General features: G+C 39.6%; 1 protein-coding gene across 4 annotated transcripts in view; it reads left to right on the forward strand.

Annotated features, from left to right (window-relative positions):
• LOC126484114 (WD repeat-containing protein 43) overlaps window positions 1-22,190 on the forward strand; it is a 136,956-nt gene that overhangs the window by 89,598 nt on the left and 25,168 nt on the right. For all 4 annotated transcript variants that reach the window (XM_050107495.1, XM_050107496.1, XM_050107498.1 and 1 more), the window contains exons 5-8: window positions 11,150-11,318; window positions 11,470-11,556; window positions 20,575-20,763; window positions 21,279-21,430. In XM_050107495.1, coding sequence (XP_049963452.1) covers window positions 11,150-11,318; window positions 11,470-11,556; window positions 20,575-20,763; window positions 21,279-21,430 — 597 coding nt within the window. The remainder of the gene's footprint in view (window positions 1-11,149; window positions 11,319-11,469; window positions 11,557-20,574; window positions 20,764-21,278; window positions 21,431-22,190) is intronic.

Below are 22,190 nucleotides of genomic sequence, written 5' to 3' on the forward strand. Positions count from 1 at the left end.
AGTGTAATCACTGCATGTAAAAAAGAATTAGTGGTATAAAAGATTAATGTAAAGGATCATTGTAAAAATGGTCAGAAAGTTGTCATATTTTCCGCTGTAACTTGCATTATGAGTGCAAACTAACATGTTTGATGTTACAGCGGGATTTATAATCCATTGAACAAGCAAACAATAAACCATCATCTGCTAATAACTCCAGGGAATCTGACTGATAACATTGAAAACTACCGATATCTTGACAAGTAACAGTTACTGTCGTTTTACGGCCTTACCCAGTTCGTGCCTTGAAAATGACAAAGGCTTATAACATGGTGGCAGAAGCTTAACTTCTCCTTGGGCAATATGTTGAACATTGTTGTCTGCATAATTAAAAGGATACAATGTCCTAATCAAAAATGCTAGGAAATTCATTATTATGTGTGTAACTAATATGTTGACAAAGACATTTTTAAACCATGAGTATTTAAAACTCAGAAATATTATTACTTTGTTCCAAAGTAAACATCGTAATACCATCGTCTTTTCTGTTTGAGGCTGTTTCCGAAGAATCTGATTCTAAATTTACGATGATAGGTTCTTGGCTTAAATCCATCACTTTCCTCTCAAATTCTTCTTTCTGAAGCTTTTCAGCATGCCACATAGACTGTGCCCACACTACAAGTGGGATGTTACCTGTTACCTCATTGTATATTGCCTTATGCACAAGCGATTCACTGTATGTTATTTTGAATGTTTTTATTTTTTTCTCCCCCATAGCCTTAAAACACTTTGCCCAAATTAATTCCATGGGGCTACAATGACAGTGACACATGGGTAAATGTAAAACTGTGTGATCCCATTCACGTGCAAGGAAGTCAAGTTTGTACATTCTGTAACGTGACTTGTATAAATTAGTGAGCTGCAGGAGATCGGCACGAGTCAGGTTTATACGCTGCTTACTATTTTTATTTTTAAGCCAGGGACAAATATCCGCTTTTCTGGTGTTTGTACTTGATGTTCTCTCTATAACAGTTGAATTATAACTGGCAATGACTGACTTCGGAGCAAGGTATGACAAGAATTGTGAATCACTTCATGAACCTGACAGCATTCAGTGCCGAATGGTAATCACTGCTGTTTTTCTTACACGTAAATACAAGTTTGTTCTCGGACATAAAACTAGAAGAGGAGTCGGCATGCAGAATAATTATCCGAGAATCTATTCCTATGAGAACTTTCAAATCGCCCGTACCATCACTCATTTTCCAGCAGATCTTGGAATGATTCTAATTGACCCATGTTTCATCAAGGTAATATGCTGTTGACTGTCTCCTTCTCTTGTATTGTGACTTTATATGGGATATAGTTCGTACTGCACCTATGTCACTTCTGTGAAGTAAAAACTCACTTCTTAACATATCTGGAACCAACATCTTATAAAATGCTTTACCGTGATGAAGCACTTACATTGAAGCCTAAATAATTGTAACACGTTTTTATGTCAGGCATATATCATTCAGTGGAGCACTTTAAAACATCGTTGTTAAAACCATCCATTTGTGTTACAGGTTCCTTGGGATTTCGATGCTTTCCAGGTGACACGAAACCAACTGTTTCTACGGTTCCTACAGCTCTGACATTTTCGTTTACAATTCTCATTATAGTTCTGTTGCCAGCACCATATGGTTCTGGAGTCTGTTCTTCTGTTTTCCAATGTCAACAGTAGGAGACCTGCTTTTAAATTCACGTTTGAAAAAGTTATAAATGTGGTAAATAATCCACTTCGCCTGCTTGTTAAGCTCTTCACATTTATTGCCGTCACCTGACTTTTCTTTTAATTGCTCTTAAACATTTACAAGAAACACATTCACAGCTATACTGTTGCAAGAAAAAAGGAAACAAAAAAATTGATAGTTCAATGAATAATTCAATTGCCATGAAGTACGGCAACATTGCAGCATGTAGGAGTGAGATTCTCACACTCTAGCTGTAACTCTCTGCTATCCGCTCATTCAGCGAATGAATATTATTGGCCGCCAGTGGCTAGTGGAGGGGGATGTGCAGAATGGCTGAAAATTGGGCCACCTTCTTACACGACACGAACTTTATTAGTAATAGGCAGCCCAGGTAGCTGACTAGAGGGATAATGATATCGTGTAGAACAAAGCAGAAATTGTATAAAAATGTTAGAAGTAGTCACAATGAAGCTGCAGTAGCCCATTACAAACAGTATTTTAAGGTGCTTACAAATGTTATTAGGAAGGGAAAGAGTATGTGGTATGCAAATAGAATAGCTAATTCACAGTATAAAATTAAAACCATATGGTCAATTGTGAAGGAAGTGTCTCGTTGGCAGGACAAGGTCAATGATATAAAGTCAGTTCATAGTAAAAATATTTCTGTTACTGACAAATCAGATATATGTACAGTATTTAACAATCACTTTCTGAGCATTGCTGGTAAATTAAATAAAAATTTAGTTTCTGTAGGGAATCATATAACTTTCTTGGCAAATGCCTTTTCGAGATTGATGTCTGAAATACTTCACTGTGATACAGACAAGGCAGAGATTGAGTCAATAATTAAATCACTAAAGAGTAAGGACTCTCATGGATATGATGGAGTGTTTAGCAGAATATGAAAGTACTGTGCTGCTCATGTTAACCCTGTATTTAGCCATATTTGTAATTTTTGCTTTAGGAATGGCCAATTTCCTGAACAATTAAAGTACTCGATAGTAAAGCTGCTTTATAAAAAGGGAGAAAGGGATCATGTTGACAATTTTAGACCTATTTCTATGCCGTCAGTGTTTGCTAAAGTTATTGAAAAGGCTGTGTGTGCGAGGATAATTGATCATTTTATATCACATGATTTGTTACCATATGTACAGTTCGGCTTCAGAAGTCGTTTAACATCTGAAAATGCTATATTCTTTTTTCTGTGTGAGGTACTGGATGGGTTAAACAAAAGTTTCCGAATGCTAGGCATAGTTTTTGATTTAACTAAGGCATTTGATTGTGTTGGTCACAAATTATTGCACCAGAAGTTGGACTGTTGTGGAATATGGGGAGTAGCTCACAATTGGTTCATCTCTGACATTACCAACAGACAGCTAAAGGTCATTATTCACAATGTTGAGAATGGCTGTAATGTGGGGTCTGAGTGGGGTATGGTCAGGGGGGGGGGGGGGGGAGATCAATGTTGGGGTAACTCCTGTTCCTTATTTATATAAATGATATGCCCTCTAGTATTACGGGTAACTGTAAAATATTTCAGTTTGCTGATGACACTAGCTTGGTAGTAAAGGATGTTGTGTGCAACATTGGCTCGATTTCAAATAATGCAGTTCATAACCTAAGTTCATGGCTTGTAGAAAATAAAATAATACTAAATCACAGTAAGACTAAGTTTTCACAGTTTCTGACACACAATTCAACAAAAACCTGACATTTTAATTTCACAGAATGGGCGTATGATTAATGAAACTGAACAGTTCAAATTTCTAGGTGTTCAGATAGATAGTAAACTGTCGTGGAAAGCCCATGTTCAGGATCTTGTTCAAAGTCTTAATGCTGCAATTTTTACTATTAGAAAGGTATCTGACGTGAGTGGTCGTTCGACACGAAAATTTGTCTGCTTTGCTTATTTTCATTCGCTTATGTCGTATGGTATTATATTTTGGGGTAACTCTTCCCATGCTGAAAGGATATTTTTGGCTCAGAAACAGGCAGCATCCATTTTCAATAAGCTGCCACACGAATTCAAAAATCTTTGCAATAATTCACACACCTTCAAATCGAAATTGGGGTCACTCTCTCTGTTCTGTCAAGGAGTCCCTTGGAAAAATTAAGCTGATTCTTGTTGTATTGTTGATTGTGTTTACTTAAACTTATGGATTAACTTTTTTAAATCTGTTATTACTTTTATGTTGTAATTTCATGTACTGACACGCTCCATGACCTTGGGGTTTTGCTCCTCAAATTGGTCCTACGGAAGTTGAGATATAAATAAATAGATCGCCACCACCATCACAGTCATCGTCTCCAAACCATTTTCTTGTGTTTTTGCCACAGAAACATCTGTCTCAAGTAGACAGCGTCATACAAAGAAAGGAAAAAAAATCTTAAACAAAACCGAACTACCATGCTAATGAGAGATTGTTCATTGTATCTGCCTAATAAAAAAATATAAAATTTTGTGAGATCAAATTCACACTTGCTTGAAAGTGAAATTTTACGTACTTGTATCATACAGAATAGAATCTATGAAATTTATTTACGAAATTTACATAAATTAATTGCATATAGGGTGTAACAAACATATGGCCAAACTTCGAAGAAACATTCCTCACATGTAGAGAAAGGAAATGTCTTCTGTGGACATGGGGTCTGGAAATGCTTTATTTCCATGTTAGAGCTCAGTTTCTAAAACTTGTCAACACATTAACAGTTTACTTTGAAACGAAGCCTCATCTGTGAACAGCACACCTGCACTGGCACATTGTTGAATGAATCATTTGCAAAAGTGTACCTATGCAGGAAAGTCGGCTGCTAATGTGCCTGCCCATGTGTGTGGTATGGGTACAGCAGGTTTTTGTATAGTGCTTTCCAGTCAGTCATGTGGTCGGCATAATTGTTTTATGCTGACACTAGGATTGTTCTCAACTTGGCCTCGCCTTTCTAGGTCTAACACAGTCTTCCATGCTCCCTAATACGATGCTCAGTTACTTCAAACATTGACCTGTTGGGTTGCTATCAGTCTGGAAATGTCTCTAGATACAAACATTGAGTGCGACAGTTATTACCATGTGCCAATTCATAACCTAAGAATCAAAACTTATTGTACCATGTAACCAAAAGGGTATTTTGAACATTATATGTAAGAAAAAGTTTTGTGTACTTCTGGTACATTCTCTTTCTGTGGGTTTCCCCTGGTTAATGCAATCATGAAGAGGAGGAGAAAATGAGCTCCAACATAGAAATAAAGTGATTCCAGACCCGCATCCATATAACGCATTTTACTTCTCTTCTGTGAGGAATGTTTCCAGAAAGTTGACCGTACCGTTGTCTTACACCCTGTATGATTACAAATATCTTGTTACACATAATATTTACTAAAATCTTGCTTCTGAATTACCTTTCCTTCGTGTAGCATTTCTTGTTTATTTTTCACTTCCTGGTAGCAACTGCTGAAAGGAAAGCAAGAGGAGAAAGAGATTGGCAGAGTTCATGTGAGTTTTGCAATTGAATGCTCTTGAAGGAACTTTTGTTAATTCAAATGGCAGTTTACAGGTTGAAGTTAGGCATTGATTGTTCCAAATTACTTGTAGCTTTTTGAGACGAGATGATATTTATTTATTAATCCCGGCAACACTAGGGCCGTCAGGCCCCGTGTTACCCCCTCACCAGCTATTGCAGTGGAGATATTCAAATGTTCACTAACATCAACAGTTATCACCTTCCACATCAATAAGGAAGCATCTTGCAAGCGAAGATGTAACTGTTTATAAGAGTCTTTACAGTGTTTGTTGCAAACGAATGGCACTTTCGCACCTGTGTGGAGTCTTTCCTATCAGTCTTGTGTTCTAGGGTTGTATGTTCAATTTCTATTACTTGATACTCACAGCAGGGTGTGTCAAAATAAGCCAGATTGATGTGGTGTTCTCATATACATAGTCAAAGGCAGATTTGCAATTATTTCTTTAAGATAGACGTATTTCAATTTACATGCTTTGTTGTTAAGCAGTAACCATTCAGGCCCTGTTTTTTCCTGGTAAAAAGTAGTACTTTCTGGCTTTATCACAGTGCCATGCTTCAAGTAAACAATAGTCATTGCAAGGCAGTCTCTTCTTTTGAAACTTCGTATAGTGTTGTCAGTGTCAATTCGTATTATTTACAATAACATCAGTTTGAAACATGTTCTTTTGAGGACTTGTGTAATGGTGTGAGCAGTGCTGGATGATGTAACTTCAGTATCTCCATCTGCAGACACCGCAATGGAGGCAGATGAGCTGGTGTGGTTATGATGGGGGAATAGTGCAGACAACTGCCATGGGGAACACACAAAATGCGTGATATGGGCAAACCTACTTACGGAAGTGTTGTCTGCCAGCAAGAGTAAGCTGGGCGGGGCATTTCTAACACAGAGTTCAACCACCATGGACATTGCCTGCGTGTCACGCCATTTTTGTGTGTTCTGGCATCAGCCAGCCACACCTGCTAATATGTTATGTTTTTTCCAGTGCACATCTGTGCAGTTTCGGATTTTCTGCTTTCCCATAGATAGACTTGCACAGTAAGTTTTTGTTTCCTCTTCCAGGGTTATGTTCCCTGACTTGTTTCGAGCATCCGCCGACCCTTACAGTAACCTGTGCTGACAGTGTTGTTTAGTTGTGTTTTCATGCTTGTGCAGTTGCCAAAGTGCCAGTGGGCTACCCTACCTAGAGGAAACACCGTGTAAATTCTAGTACTGAATGGTTGATCGAACAGGAAACAAACCATTATTTGATTTTCGGTATTTTGTTGTCTAATCTCTACTTGAGGGCTATTTACAATCTATTCAAAGACCCACATGAACTTCTCAGTATTCCTCTCAATTTGTGTGGTGCTAAGGGAAATGACAGTCATTCCTGATATCAAGAAATTTATAAGGTAGATAGAAAAATCATGAAGTAGTCATAATGTTTTGTAATCATCACCGCTGTCGTCGTCATCATCATTATTATTTAACAGATCAAAATTATAGTCTCCACGTGACCCGTGTTTGCGTTTAAGTGATTTTGCTGCTGCCCTTTATTTACAACTCCCACGTCAAATGAAAACAAAACTGATTTCTGTGGCCATGAGCTATCAAGTGAATTATAGTACAGTCACATAATTACAGAGGGCAAAAATACATTATTAGTTTCAATTTTCTGATTTTATTTTATTTCCAGGTTATTAGCAGTCAAACGTTAATCACCTTGTAGAACAATGAAGTTATTTTTGCAAATTTGCTAAAGAAATTTGGCTTTATTAATCTTTCCACATCATTTTATTTCAAACGAACTGTTTCATTCCACAGTTCCAACTGTTCGCTGAATTTGAAGTGCACGTTATCATCTTCTGCCATAATAAAGAACCAAAAATGAGATTGTACAGTACTGGCATTACAAGAAAATTTACATACCAAAAAGCTTAATATCAGATGGAAGCTACTTCATTGTGAATCTGGAAAAAAATCAATGTGCACTTCAAGCCGAACTATGCATTTTAGTATGGTTTACGACATTCCGATGCTCTTGGAGTATCTTCTTATGTCCTGTTTCTTTTATGGTGTAGTGTAAGCTCTCTTACTGCTTTATACATATGAACATGCGGGCTTCCTACACCACTGCAGCTGCGCACGCACAATAATGCCTGTTTTTTGGCGCTCTGTGGCAGCTGCTGAATCGAACCTTTTTCTAACAGTCTCCGGATAGTATTGCGTACAGTAGCTCTAAAAGCGTTACTTTCAAAGTAAATTTCTTTTTACGAAAGATGAATTGTGTTACTTGTGAGAAAGTGGGATGAATTTCTAAATCACAGAGCCTTTAAAACTGAACACTTTGAGGACCAGCCACTTACAAGAAATTCTAGTCCAGAAGACCAGACATTTGTCATAATTTAAAATTTAATGGCACATTTGTGTGATATACGTTGAAGTATAACACGCAAAAAAAAAGATCAGTATTACATGTGACAGCTTGGCTTCTCTTGTAGCTTGTTAATCTTAAGAGACCAATATTATATGTGAAAGCTTAGATTTTCTTGTAGCTATATTATGTATTTTAATGTACACTGTTAACTTTTCCTCTTTGCGTGTTTGCACTATGTAACAGTGATGTTGCTATTGGCTGGCTACAACACGTCCTATGCTCTGATTATCTGCTGTCATTGGCTGGCGAGATCACGTGTCATTAGATATGATGGGCTTACAAAAGGACATCGCAATCTCGATTTCAAAGCTCCGGAAACTAACGCGCTGTGTTTGGTGCAATTCGAATTTATACTTTCGTAATACGAATATATGCAGTATATACATTGCTGCAAATCAAAGGTCTTTCGAAAACTTCTCTCCTTTTTTTTTCCATTAAGTCTTTTTTAAAACCTCTCTCCTTTTTTTTCATTAAGTCTTTTTAAAACTTCTCTCCGTCGTCCCTCCCCCCCCCCAATTCATTTGTCAAGCATCAGTTGCACTTCCACTCCATTTCCTCCCAGGTCACGTAATTTTCCTCAGCAAAAGCTAAGGTATTAAACTGCGCATGCAGTTTTTTGATTTTCATTATATCATTCATGACTTGTAAGTAGCAGTTGTGAAAGGGCACCACCATATTAATTCCACTTTTGATCTGAAACCAGGATAAACGACTTTTTCAGAAATAGCTCACAATTAATATAGTGCTCATACTGCATTTCAGTCTTCCTCATCAAACCTTCAGGTACTCTTCTGTTTCTCTGGCACTACCAGATCTTCCTACTTTTCGAGCCATCATACCGTCTTGATATCAAAGGACACTAGGACCAGTTCTTTACTTTTCTCCCAGCTTTCCTCCATCAACTTACAGACACTAAAGATAGGTCTGTTGCTAATCCTTTTGTCCAGAATCCGTATTGTTCCTCTTCTAACTGGACTTCAATATTGTTCGTAAACTCTACTCTGGGACCTTCTTGAGAATTTGTAGGCTGTGTGAAAGAAGTGTTATTGCTCCATAGCTGTAACACCTTTAACAGTTGCCTTTCTTGATCAAAGATATAACAACATCCTTTTTCCAGTCTTCTTGTATCTTCTTGCATTGAGCACTCTATGCAGTCTGTATACCTAGGATGCCTGCTGCTTCAGTCATTTTCACATTGACTTCATTGATTCCTGTTGATTTCCTATTCAGCAGCTTCTTAAGTGCTGCTCCAGTCTCTGCCTAGGTGATAGGAACTTCCTTTCTGTAGCATTCGGTAGTCATTTCTGTTGTTGTTTGGTATCTATTTAGGTGATCAAAATACTTCTTCAGGATTACCTGCTGAGAATTCCATTGACATGTTTTATCTTTTGTCATCTACTACTCTTAACAACAATTTCTCATATTTTTTGCTGTCGTTCTTCACTTTTGGGGAATTTCTCCTAACACTTCTCTTTCTCTTCTTCTACCCTTTTGATCAACTTAGTGTCCCAGTAAGCAGGTTCGAGGTCCCACTTCATCTCGTTTCATTTCTATCTTGACATTCCCTCTGTCTTTTTTTTTCTGGGAATTCTTCGTTTCTGTTATTGATGTATCACTTGTTTGCATTGCCATGAAGTCTCCTTCTCCCTGAGTTTTGATGTTTTTCAAAAGATCTCAGTTGACAGATTTACCATTGTGTTCTTAAATCTCCCCAAACCACCCAGAGTTGCCTTTCGTTGCCCCCCTGACCTCCGTAACATCCTTGTCAAACCCTACAATATTCCCAGACCACCTTCTCTACCCAGCGGTACCTACCCTTGTAACCAATCCTGCTGCAAAACCTGCCCCATGCATCCCCCCACAACCACCTACTCCAGCCTCGCTACAACATACACAATTCAAGGCAGGGCCACATGTGAAACAACACGTCATTTATCGGCTGACATGCCTGCACTCCACACAGCCTTTTACATTGGTATGATGACAACTAAACTGGCTGAGCACATGAACGGGCACAGACGAACTGTCCGCCTAGGAGATGTCCAATATCCAGTAGCAGAGAATCCCCTCCAGCATAATTCTAGGGACCTAGGAACCTGCTACACCATATGTGCCATTTGGCTTCTCCCACCCAACGCCAGTCCCTCAGAACTGCAGAGATGGGAACTTGCACTCCAACACATCCTTTCATCCCTCCATCCCCCTGGACTGAACCCACGTTAACCAACCTCACTCCCATTTACTCTTCAGTCTTCTCCTCTTTCCCTTTCCTCTTTAGCCATTCACGCATCTTTTCATCCTACAAAGTTGTGTTTATCTTTATACTATATACTTCTTTACTTCTGTATGCATCCTCTTTGGTTTGAAGCTGGCGCAGTACTTACAGTAGAATATCTTTGGCTTCCTTCTGAAACCCATGCCTCCATCTTTGCTACCCTCCCTGTTTATCTTTCCCCTGTTGTTTCATAACCTGGGTTGTGAGTAACTGAATCCACTTTCCCTTCTTCCCCTTTTTCCCCTCTCTCCTCTCTGACGAAGGAACAAAGTTCCGAAAACTAGGATAAAAATTTTCTGTTCTGTTTTTATGTATCTATCGGCTGTACTGAGCTGAGGTAAGTACTGGCCAGCCCCTCTCTCTCTTTGTTAGTATTTGTTTCACATCTTTATATGAGATTTTCCATTAATCATTCATAAACATAATAATTCACCCAGGGAAGTAGCCGTTCACTGTGTAAAAGCACAAGCAATCTGCCAGAACCAAAGGCGATACAAAAAGTTCCCAACTTTCTCCTTAGTGATATATCTTAAAGATTTCCCAGGTAACTGTTTATACCATCCTTTGTTGAGCCAGAATGTGGTGCATATACCTGCACCAGAGTTAACTACTACTTCCCTAAGTGAACCATTGTGTTTGATATTCTCATTGATGTACTCACTGTCAGCTAGCCCATCTCCAATTTGTTTCATCCAGCCCAAGGATTGATGTCTTCCTTCTCTCCATTAGATCTACTGACTCTTCACATTTTTCAGTCATTGTTTTTATATTTATTGTCCCTATATGTGGTTGGCGTCTTCTTCGTGGTTTTTTTGCACCATCACGAGACCTCTCTTACCATTAAGCTTTACACCTTCATACCTGCTGTCATCGGTGGTTACCATTATCTGGCCTGGAATTAAATGATCTGAGGTGGCTCATTTTGCTTTTGAAAGTGATGTGTTCAAGCTTCCTGGCTGGCATCTTAGGCCAAATGCAAGAGTGGATTTCCTGTCAGGATTGGTCTAGTTTAGCCTTTTAACCCCCCCCCCCTCCCCAACCCCCACCTGCAAGGCAGTAGGCTTTTCATTGAATTTGTGTCATTTTGTACACAAAAGATTGTAATTGCTGTTTATTATTGTATAAGATTTTTCACTTTTCTTGGTAATAATTTCTTAATTTTTTAGATTTTGGGATTCATTTTGTGGAGTCCTGAATGACATTGTAAATTTTGTTTACAGAAAATGTCAGAAACCTCTGAAACCAAAAGTTACTGTACAAATAGCCTCGGATACTGGACAAAATAAGGAAACTGTAACACCAATACCAATAATTGGTGCTCATTTGTGTGATGAAAGTACAGTACTTATTGCACATGGAAATATGGTATTCCTTACATTTGAAAAAATAGTAAGTATTTTTGAAATAAATGATAAATATCAATAAAATGAAAATAGAAGAAAAAGTTAATAGCAGTGTTAGTCAAAGGAATATGATATAAACTGGTATAATGTGCTATGACACTTTGATGGAAGTTTTAATGATACTTGCACTCTTCTAGGTTCCAAATTGTTATGAGAAGGTCCTATGCCTAGTTAGGAAAGACCCTCGACAACCAGCTGTTACAAAGGAGGAATCATCATTGAAGGTACATGTGTAAACAAATCATATCTACATCAACGTATATTCTATGTAAGCCACTGTCTGACATGTGTGAAGGTACTTTGGGTACCACCATGTTTCCCTTCTTCACTGTTCCATTTTTGAATCATGGATAGGAAGAATGATTGCTGTAGAACCTCTGTGTGAACTCCAAATTTCTGTAGTTTTCTAGCTGTCATTTTGAGTGACAAAATTGGGGGTCTATTATTTGTTGAACATTAACAAATCGTATTTTTACTGTCTTATGTGTTGGAGCTCAAGATGTTAATGTCTTGATGTGGCTCAGAGATGACATGGATAGAAATGAATGTTTCTGTTTGTTATGTTGTTACATTTTTTGCAACATGTAAGTCAAATGCAAACTTGATATAGTTTTCGTGATGTGCTTTTTTACTTTATTTTTTTTTAATAGATGGGTTGTATGTTCTGTTCAAATAGATAAACTAGAATACATCACCACCATGAGTATTATTGCTGATAGAAACTTGAAGGTTTATAATGAGTCAGCCCCCTTCTATTTCAGCAGTTTAGAAACTGGCATCTGTATTCAAATGTTAACTGTACATGAAGGTGGCCCACTTGTAATACCATCCCAAAACTGCAACCACAGAGACATTGAGGAAATATATAATTTGGTGCTGAATGAAGAATGATCAATAATGTATGTAATAGTAGATGATGATATAGGCATATAAAAATAAATATGGGATATACATTTTAATGTAAGAATTAAGCAAAAGGAAAGCTAGTGTAATACAAATACTGCTGTCATTGCATGCTGACCAAAAGTAGCTGTGGAAACAAATTTCAACAGTGTTTGGAACTTTAAAAGAAAATTCAGTTAATTTTGCACACAAATTTGTTACTGTGGATGGGACATGGATCTGCAAATTCTTGCCAGAAACAAATTGGCAAACAAAGCAATGGATGGACGACAGTGGCCTTGCACATCCAGAAGGAAAGTAGGCAGTTGTATCCTTGGTCAAGTGGTGTGACTACTACAGATTGATATCACAGGTTGCTTGGGGCGTAACTCACCTTTGAGGTACTCAGCAGTGACCTAAGTGGCCGTCAGCGGAGGAATACAGGTGTGGTTTTGTGGACATTTCATCATGCCAATGCAAATAGTTGCTTGTGATTGCAGCTGTTTACCATGACCTGCATGCCGTGTATTGGCCTAGCTTGCGACCCCAGGTGTGTGGCAGCTGCAGGAGCCTTAGTGGCAAACAGCCGAGTAGAGCTTTTGTTGACGTGCAATGTCCCCAGATAAAGCAGGAACTGTATATGGCCTGCGAAGCTCATCTGGGAGTTTGGTGATGGACCAAGTGTATATATACACTCCTGGAAATTGAAATAAGAACACCGTGAATTCATTGTCCCAGGAAGGGGAAACTTTATTGACACATTCCTGGGGTCAGATACATCACATGATCACACTGACAGAACCACAGGCACATAGACACAGGCAACAGAGCATGCACAATGTCGGCACTAGTACAGTGTATATCCACCTTTCGCAGCAATGCAGGCTGCTATTCTCCCATGGAGACGATCGTAGAGGTGCTGGATGTAGTCCTGTGGAACGGCTTGCCATGCCATTTCCACCTGGCGCCTTAGTTGGACCAGCGTTCGTGCTGGACGTGCAGACCGCGTGAGACGACGCTTCATCCAGTCCCAAACATGCTCAATGGGGGACAGATCCGGAGATCTTGCTGGCCAGGGTAGTTGACTTACACCTTCTAGAGCACGTTGGGTGGCACGGGATACATGCGGACGTGCATTGTCCTGTTGGAACAGCAAGTTCCCTTGCCGGTCTAGGAATGGTAGAACGATGGGTTCGATGACAGTTTGGATGTACTGTGCACTATTCAGTGTCCCCTCGACGATCACCAGTGGTGTACGGCCAGTGTAGGAGATCGCTCCCCACACCATGATGCCGGGTGTTGGCCCTGTGTGCCTCGGTCGTATGCAGTCCTGATTGTGGGGCTCACCTGCACGGCGCCAAACACGCATACGACCATCATTGGCACCAAGGCAGACGCGACTCTCATCGCTGAAGACGACACGTCTCCATTCGTCCCTCCATTCACGCCTGTCGCGACACCACTGGAGGCGGGCTGCACGATGTTGGGGCGTGAGCGGAAGACGGCCTAACGGTGTGCGGGACCGTAGCCCAGCTTCATGGAGACGGCTGCGAATGGTCCTCGCCGATACCCCAGGAGCAACAGTGTCCCTAATTTGCTGGGAAGTGGCGGTGCGGTCCCCTACGGCACTGCGTAGGATCCTACGGTCTTGGCGTGCATCCGTGCGTCGCTGCGGTCCGGTCCCAGGTCGACGGGCACGTGCACCTTCCGCCGACCACTGGCGACAACATCGATGTACTGTGGAGACCTCACACCCCACGTGTTGAGCAATTCGGCGGTACGTCCACCCGGCCTCCCGCATGCCCACTATACGCCCTCGCTCAAAGTCCGTCAACTGCACATACGGTTCACGTCCACGCTGTCGCGGCATGCTACCAGTGTTAAAGACTGCGACGGAGCTCCGTATGCCACGGCAAACTGGCTGACACTGACGGCGGCGGTGCACAAATGCTGCGTAGCTAGCGCCATTCGACGGCCAACACCGCGGTTCCTGGTGTGTCCGCTGTGCCGTGCGTGTGATCATTGCTTGCACAGCCCTCTCGCAGTGTCCGGAGCAAGTATGGTGGGTCTGACACACCGGTGTCAATGTGTTCTTTTTTCCATTTCCAGGAGTGTAATTAAGAGATCTGGACTGGATAGGAAAATAAATCTTCATTAATTAGGACAGTGTACCCACCTGCAAAAAGTGCTTTGGTAATAAGAAATTGAAGGATTTGAAGTATGAATTGTTGGTACATCTGCATTATTTGCCAAATTTGACACCTACTGATTGCCATTTATTGTCATATCTAAAGGAATTTGTGGTCGTGAATTTTTTAGTGTTGTGAAGAGCTTATGGAAGTCCCAGAATTGCAGTTTTAGCGATAGGTTCTACTCGCTTGGACTTAAAAATATTGACATAATGGGAATGTCTGAAAATTATTGTTTCTTTTACCTATAGAAAATCTTAGTCTGCCAATTTGAGAACTTTCACATTTCTCTTGGATATACAAATATATCTAAAACAAATTGTTGTTTGCATTATACTGTTTCGTGAATTTCATTTCTTGTTACAAACTGAGGGAGTTTTCTTAAACTTTTCTTTATTTTTACTATTGAATGTTTGGTGTGTCTTGTAATAATGTTTCCTGTTCACATTTATTTATGTTTGTTTAGAATTTGGGTAACTAACTGTACAATGTAACATTTTAAATTACAGCTTGTCTAGGAGGAGTTAGTATTCAGTAAGATTAATGGTGTACGCAGGGTATCTGTGTCTGACTTGGAAGGGTGGTGCTTTCTAAATAAATGGCATGAATCACGTTATGAATCATTAGCATGAATATTCCATTACAGGCCCCAGCTAGCTATTTTTTGTGAGCAATTTAGTATCAGTTGATGGCAAGCATTAAGGAAAGAAGTTTGAAAACGTATTTCATAAACTGGTTAATTTGAACAGTTTAAGCTTTCATGAGTTAATAATGAATTGTATATGAATCTAAGACCTGGGTGTTGAGACATCTACAGTTTCGTTACACCTTAAACCTTTGATTGTGTGAAATGTTTTATGTAATATCAACTGTCAAACAAAATGGGGGAGAGGGAAGGGTGTCAGAAATTACATGTATGTCGTAATCTCACTGAATGGCATAAATCATACTTTGCTGATGCATTCTTACAACATTTGTAGAAATTTTACCTTTTTCCCTGATTTAATTATAGTCAAGCTCCAGTAACTAAAAGAAACTGTCATTCAATTTTGGTACCTATGAAAGGTGCATATTCTGTAATGTGTTCCCTTGCAGTACATGCTGTGATAGGTTCATCTGCTTGTCAAATTTAGGACAAAGAATGGGAGCAACTTAAAACTACATATAGAGGTTCAGAGCACATTGCACTTTCGTGACATTGCATTGATGAAAAATAAGTCTGTGTAGTATGAAAGAGAAATTTATTGTGGTACTTAGTAAGAAATACACGGATTTTAATTTTGAGTTCATGTTTGTGGAAGAGGATTTTTGCTAGACAAGCTACTCTCATTACTGAGCACATAATTTGTGGATGATTGTCAAGTAAGGCTTTAGGTCAGATGATCACTGTCGTCTTCCATTTTATTTATTATTCTGTTGAAGCTCTGGGACATGGACACAAGATCATGAAACATTTTGTAAGTTACTCAGAACATCTTAAGAAATAAACCAAAACAATAAAATATTGCACTGGAAAGCAAAATCAAATGAGAGAAATACTGCAAAAAACAATAATATTCAAGGAGAGGGAAAGGGCAGCAGTGGCCTATGAGAAGGAATTATTCTAGAATTGGTGTGAGATGATTCATTTGAAATAACAAAAGATACTACAAATTATAATTGTTGGATCAGGTTAAGAAATCTACATTTTCTTTACATGACTATTGTCCAGTGATCACTCATATACAAATTGCCTACCTTTTTTAAATTGCAGTGTACTGCATCCCCATGACTCAATTAGGTGGACATGCAGTATTCCTGGAATAGAAGGAGAAAAGCATTAGATATCTGTTTGAAAAAATTCAGCTTATCATTAACAGCCTTAAATTCTGGTGGAAGCATGATGAAATTGTTTATACATAAAACACTACAAACTTTCGTGTACAGTGATAGTGTGTCATCACAGCACAAAGATCATTCCTCTGTCTTGTTGTACTAAAAGTTCATTGATGTTACACACTTTCAAATAAGATATCATATGTGCCACAGATGGCTTGCTTTTAGGATAAATATATTACTTCTGCTTGAACAGAGTTCTCCTAAAACACAGGGTAGGGCATATAAAAGTGGCACAGAGAACAGAATTCCAGTGTACAAAGAAGCATAGCAGAGGAAAGGAAGTACAGAACTAACCTGACTATAGCAGATGTTGAAAGTGACAGTTATTCTTCTCTTGCCACTTTTTCGTCCTGGTCAGCAAGTTGCTCAAGGTGGAATGAAGCTGAAACGTGCTGCAGTCCTGGAAGACCATGGAGGCTGTTGTGAAACACCTTAGACCTGAGCACTCCCTGCACAAAGTAATCTCACACTGACAGATCAGGTGACCCGGGTGGCCAGCTAGGTCCGCGACCAGACTGAACTCTGCTAACAACTCTGGCAGACTTGAAGATTGTGTAAATGTGCTGCTAGGTTTGCCTAGCTGTGTGGGCAGTTGCTCCATCCAGTTGAAAATAACTAGGTCTTTCCCGTTAATGTTGCTGCAAATGGTTTCAAAATGTTGGCAGTGTAGGTGCCGAAGTCAGTGTCCGATGAAAGATGATGAGACCAATAATGCAGCGTGCAAACACTGCATACCAAACCCCAACCTTCTGCTGCCAGGAACCTGTGATTGTGGGAGTTGTCATAACCACTCAGGTGAAACCAGCCGTAATCAGACATAAAGAACGGGTCCCTGTCCAAGCCATTCATTATTACCTTAGTCAACAACCACTCATAAAACTGGAGGTGTTGATCAACAACACACATTTAGTAAGGCTGCATGTGAGGTCCAATGGAGTATTCGTCCGCATGATTGACTTGATATGTTGGTCTCTTGTGATAGGGATCAAGTTGATTTGATATGACTCTGAAGAATTTTCTGGTGGACTGCAGGCACATTTTCTGGTATGTAGGTATGTTTTGGAATGTTTTTGGACTTGTTCAAAACAGATCCTCCCTTCCGCCGTTTTCGGACTAAGCATTGCATGACACTCTTTGCTGGCACTTTGACCACCATTAAATTTCTCAGCAAACAACTGACCACGACTTTGTTATCATGTAACTTTCCACAACGAACACCTGCTGCTCCAGTTTGAGTACCATCGTCCTCTTTGAACTGCTGCACTCATACTGACACAACCTGCACTATACTCTGAATCGGTGTGTATTACTTGGCGGGTGTACACGTTGTGTGCAAGTCACGGGTTGTGGCTGTACGCTTACATTCATGTCCAGCTGTATCCACTCATCTAGGCCACTTTTATTTGCCCCACCCTGTATTATCCTATATGACATCAGTGAATTTAGAGTATACAATATAAACCAATTTCATTGTGTCGCTGCAGTTTCTGTGGACAATTTCTAACTGGAAAGGTAGCTACATTCAGTTCAACAAGGTATCGTGAATATGTGCCCTGTACAAAACTTTTCCATGTATTCTATGTTGTAATTTGCTTGTGTGTGTAATATTAATGTTTTCAAAATATTGCACATAAATTTCACTATGGAAGAAAAAAATTGTTCCTTCTGTCAATTGTCCTGTTGCCTGACAGCATACAAAATGATGTGTTAAGATGGTTTGATGTTAACTGGAACCTGTTGAACCGAATAAGGATTTTTCAACATTTAACTGTGCTTGTAAACCGGATGTACCCATTTCATGAAAATGTTGCACAGATTAGGTACATATGTTTCACACACAAAGTATCACACAATTAAAGAAAAATGATAAAAGTTGAACAATACTCTCTCAACTTTTCTTGTCGTACGTAAGTTATTTATGATGCACCAGTATTTGACTAGAGTGGGATTGCTTTATGTAATTGCAATAACTATTGCACTAATTCAACCTTCTTTCATGACAAGGTGCAGCACTGATTGTTGAACAAAGTGTGATAGTTACAGTTTTCCTGTTCATCTTTGCACTTCTTCTTATAGGACTTGCAAATGAAGGTTACAGCCTGAAGAAAAATCTCCTATGCTACACTGTACTTAAGAATTTTTTGGCTATGTAGCATAATTTAAACTTGCTGTTGGTGTAATAGAAATTGAGAGTGCTCTTAAACACAATCATTTACTTTATTGCCACTGTAGCTCACCTTTATTTGCATGCAAAGTTTTTTTGTGTCACACTTCATCATGGTAACGGGATACTGAACTTCTTTATCTGCTGTCCTGTACCATCATTAACGGTCAAAATAGATGTTATGCTGATGCCTTGCTGGATGTTCATTGTGTGTTCTTAGTGTTCTTTGCTAATCAGTTTCTGCTTGCAGAACTCCTGCAAGGTATGAATTCGTAGTTGACATAAAAAGGTGCCCACACTCAGTATTAGTTTGGAACAATTCTCATGTTAGCAGTGACGCACCCATATATTTTGAAATCTTGAAGAATTTTAGCTATTGGTACATTTAGTCATCAGAAATATTTCACTTGCCTCTGTTGGGCATCACAAATGAATTTTTTTTTTTGTATGAACACAGCGACTGTTCATTGTTGTGACATAAATGATATTGTTAATAAAGTTCAAAACAAAAGCTCCAACTTTTCATATACGCCTCAGTGAAAATATTTTCTGAAGACAATCATCTCCCCCCCCCCCCCCCCCCCCCCCTCTAACACATACTTCATAAATGATAATCCTGTTGGTTTACTAACCACATGCATGTATGTTGCCAGGGGCAGAAAAAAAAGAGAAAAGTTAAAAGCTGTATATTTTCAAATTGTTTACAAACCGATCTTTTCCGTTTCAAAATACTCTCCATTACAACTAATACCTTTGTCTCACCGGTGCTTCCACTGTCCAAAACATTTTTTGTAGTCATCTTTAAAAATGACTGACAGCTTCTCCCTAGTTTTTTTCCTTGACTTATTGAATGTTGTCATATCGATGTCCTTTCAAGCCCCGTTTCATGCTTGGAAATAAGAAAGTCACACAGAGCCAGATGAGGCAAGTAAGGTGTGTGGGGCAGTGGAACCACGCCACTTTTAGACAAAAACTGTCAAATTGGGTCTCTTTTGATGAACACTGTTGCGCAATCTTCTTAAACCTTCCGAATAAAAGGTTTGATCGATGGCAAACTCGGAATGATATATGCCCTTGGCATCAAAACAACAAATCAGCATTGTCGACAATGACGTCTTCCATTGGCTTGACTGTTGCTTTGTTTGTGGGTCATAACCATAGCACTACGACTCATCACTGGTGATGACATTTGACAAAAGTCCACAGCTCGAGGTCTCACGGTCTCATTGTGGCTTCCCGATCCCGGGGTCCCGGGTTCGATTCCCGGCCTCGAGATGACTGGGTGTTTGTGTTGTCCTCATCATTCCATCATCGTTCATGATAGTGGCGAGATTGGGCTCAGCTCAGGTTGGGAATTTGTATGGGCACTGATAACCGCGCAGTTGAGTGGGCCACAAACCAATCATCATCATTTGACAGAAAATCTGAGTCAGTTTCAAGCTGTTGTTTAAAAGCACAACATGTTTCAACTCGATGTTACTTTTGATTGTGTCAGTTAACCCGAGAACTAACTTGGCAGTAACCTTTTTATTCCCAAATCATCTGTTAAAATTTCCTGAACTGTGCTCCAAGATAACCCACTAATCTCTGACAGTTAATCAATTGTCAGTTGACTGTCTATGAACATAATGAAATTTTTCAATATTTTCGTCGATTTTGATGTACATTCGGAACGAGGTTTGTCATCAATCGACATATTGCCATTTTTAAATCGAGCAAACCACCCGTTCACTTGAGTTTTGCCTAATGGAAAGCAGTCTTATTAGGCTGGAGCTTTAGAAAATGTTGTATAGATGAGCATTTGCCTCCTCGCAGTTTTGTGGCTGTTTTTGGTTCATGCTGTAGCTCTGTAGCATGTTGATCTTACTTACTGTAAACAGGTCCTACACAACAAAGACAAGAAAATGTTGCATAGTGCTCCTTTCAGGAATGAAGACAAAATTAATTAATGACATTATGAAGAGGCTTCAAAGAATGATTTAATTGTGCTCAGTTCTGCCTTGAAATACTTTGTTTCAAAACTTGTACATGGTCATCATTCTTTGCCTAGCATTCCTCTGTAAGAGCCTGAATTTAAGGGATGTTGATATATTTGCTATGATCTTTGATGAAGGATGTCTTTTGTTTAGGTGAAAATTCCAGAAACAGAAGGAAATGTTCAGTACATGCAGGCACCTGCAACAACACCAGCAAAAAGGAGCCGTAGAGTTCAGTCTGAAGTGCCAATGGAGGAGAGACTAGAGAACTTACAACTGAAAGAACCAGAACAAAACAGGACAGCTCCTCGTGGTGATAGCTTAGCTCACCTGCTTGTCCAGGTATTGCCCAGCACTGTTTCATTATTATGTATTATCTATAAGAATGCAGAACAAAATTCCAAAGTTAAGAAGTTAAATGCTCTGCTCCATGAGTTCATGTTATATTCGGTATAAAGTTTTAGAAGTATAACTAAATTGTCCATTGATTGTGCACATGATCTGCACTTGAGTAATACTTTTAAAAGATTCAAAGACATGATGATGTATCACACAACTTCGTATTCACGTTGCAGCAGTAAGGATGTTTTTTAATTTAAATATATACATTATGTAGCATTGTTGCCTAATATTATGTTTGTGGGCTTGTTTACAAAGAATGAACTCATTGTGCCATAACTACAGATATTCGTCCTATCTTTTGCAGGGATTTGATTTTAGAAATTAGTAATCAGTGTTACATAACTGTTTGAATAAAATGCATTAATGAGTGTAATATTTGAAGATAAAGGCAAAAACTTTCATGCCTTTAGCAACAACATAATTGCGGTGATTGATTCAGGTCTTATTGTGAACAGGCCCTGCACAGCAAAGACAAGAAAATGTTGCATAGTGCTCTGTTCAGGAATGAAGACAAAATTATTAACAACACTGTGCAGAGGCTTCCACTGCAAGCAGTTGCGCCCTTAGTGAAAGAGCTGGCAACACTTCTTCATGGAAGACCACATGTGTAAGTGCTCGGTGTCAATAGCTTTGTGTATTTGTCTGTAGTTCTGAGAATGTAGACAGGAACAACAAAACAATGCTAGAAATATTCAAGCTTTCCAGTTAGATACTTCCTCACAACAACAACAACAACAACAACAACAAAAACTCACTCACCTACTGTTACTGCTTCCGGGCATTAGAGCCTGACTGTGACTGTGTATGATGTGAACAGCAATATGCTTGGGAGGGGGGGGGGGGGGGTGTTTGGTGTAAGGAAGTGGCAAGCAGCAGTGAAGGGGAGGGATAGCAGGGTAGAGGTAGGGGAAGGTGTTGGTGCTGCTTGTGCCAGTTTACAGGGAAATGATGGGGACAGGATTGGCTGGCTGTGCTGGAGGGGGAGGGGGGGGGGGGAGAGGCAGGAGAGGAGAAATAGAGAAGAAGAAATAGCTGACAGATGTATTAGCAGGATAGAAAGCGTATGTTCACTGTATTGGGAGCAGGGAGAGGATAGGCATGTGGAGGACAGACTAGTGAAGGTTGAAGCCAGGGAGGTTATGGGAATGAATGACATGTTGTAGGAAGAGTTACCTCCTGTGCAGTTCAGAAAAACTGGTGTTAGTGGGAAGAACTCGGATGACACTGGCCGTGTTGGGTGGCACGTTCAGCAACTAGATGGTCCAACTCTCTGTTGGCCTCAGTTTGGTGGTGGCTATTCACGCAGACAGCTTGTTCATAATCGTGCCCATGTGTAATTTGTAGATATATGGTTGCCTTCGCAAATG

The sequence above is a fragment of the Schistocerca serialis genome, chromosome 6, assembly GCF_023864345.2.
Source record: "Schistocerca serialis cubense isolate TAMUIC-IGC-003099 chromosome 6, iqSchSeri2.2, whole genome shotgun sequence".
Taxonomy (NCBI): Eukaryota; Metazoa; Arthropoda; class Insecta; order Orthoptera; family Acrididae; genus Schistocerca; species Schistocerca serialis.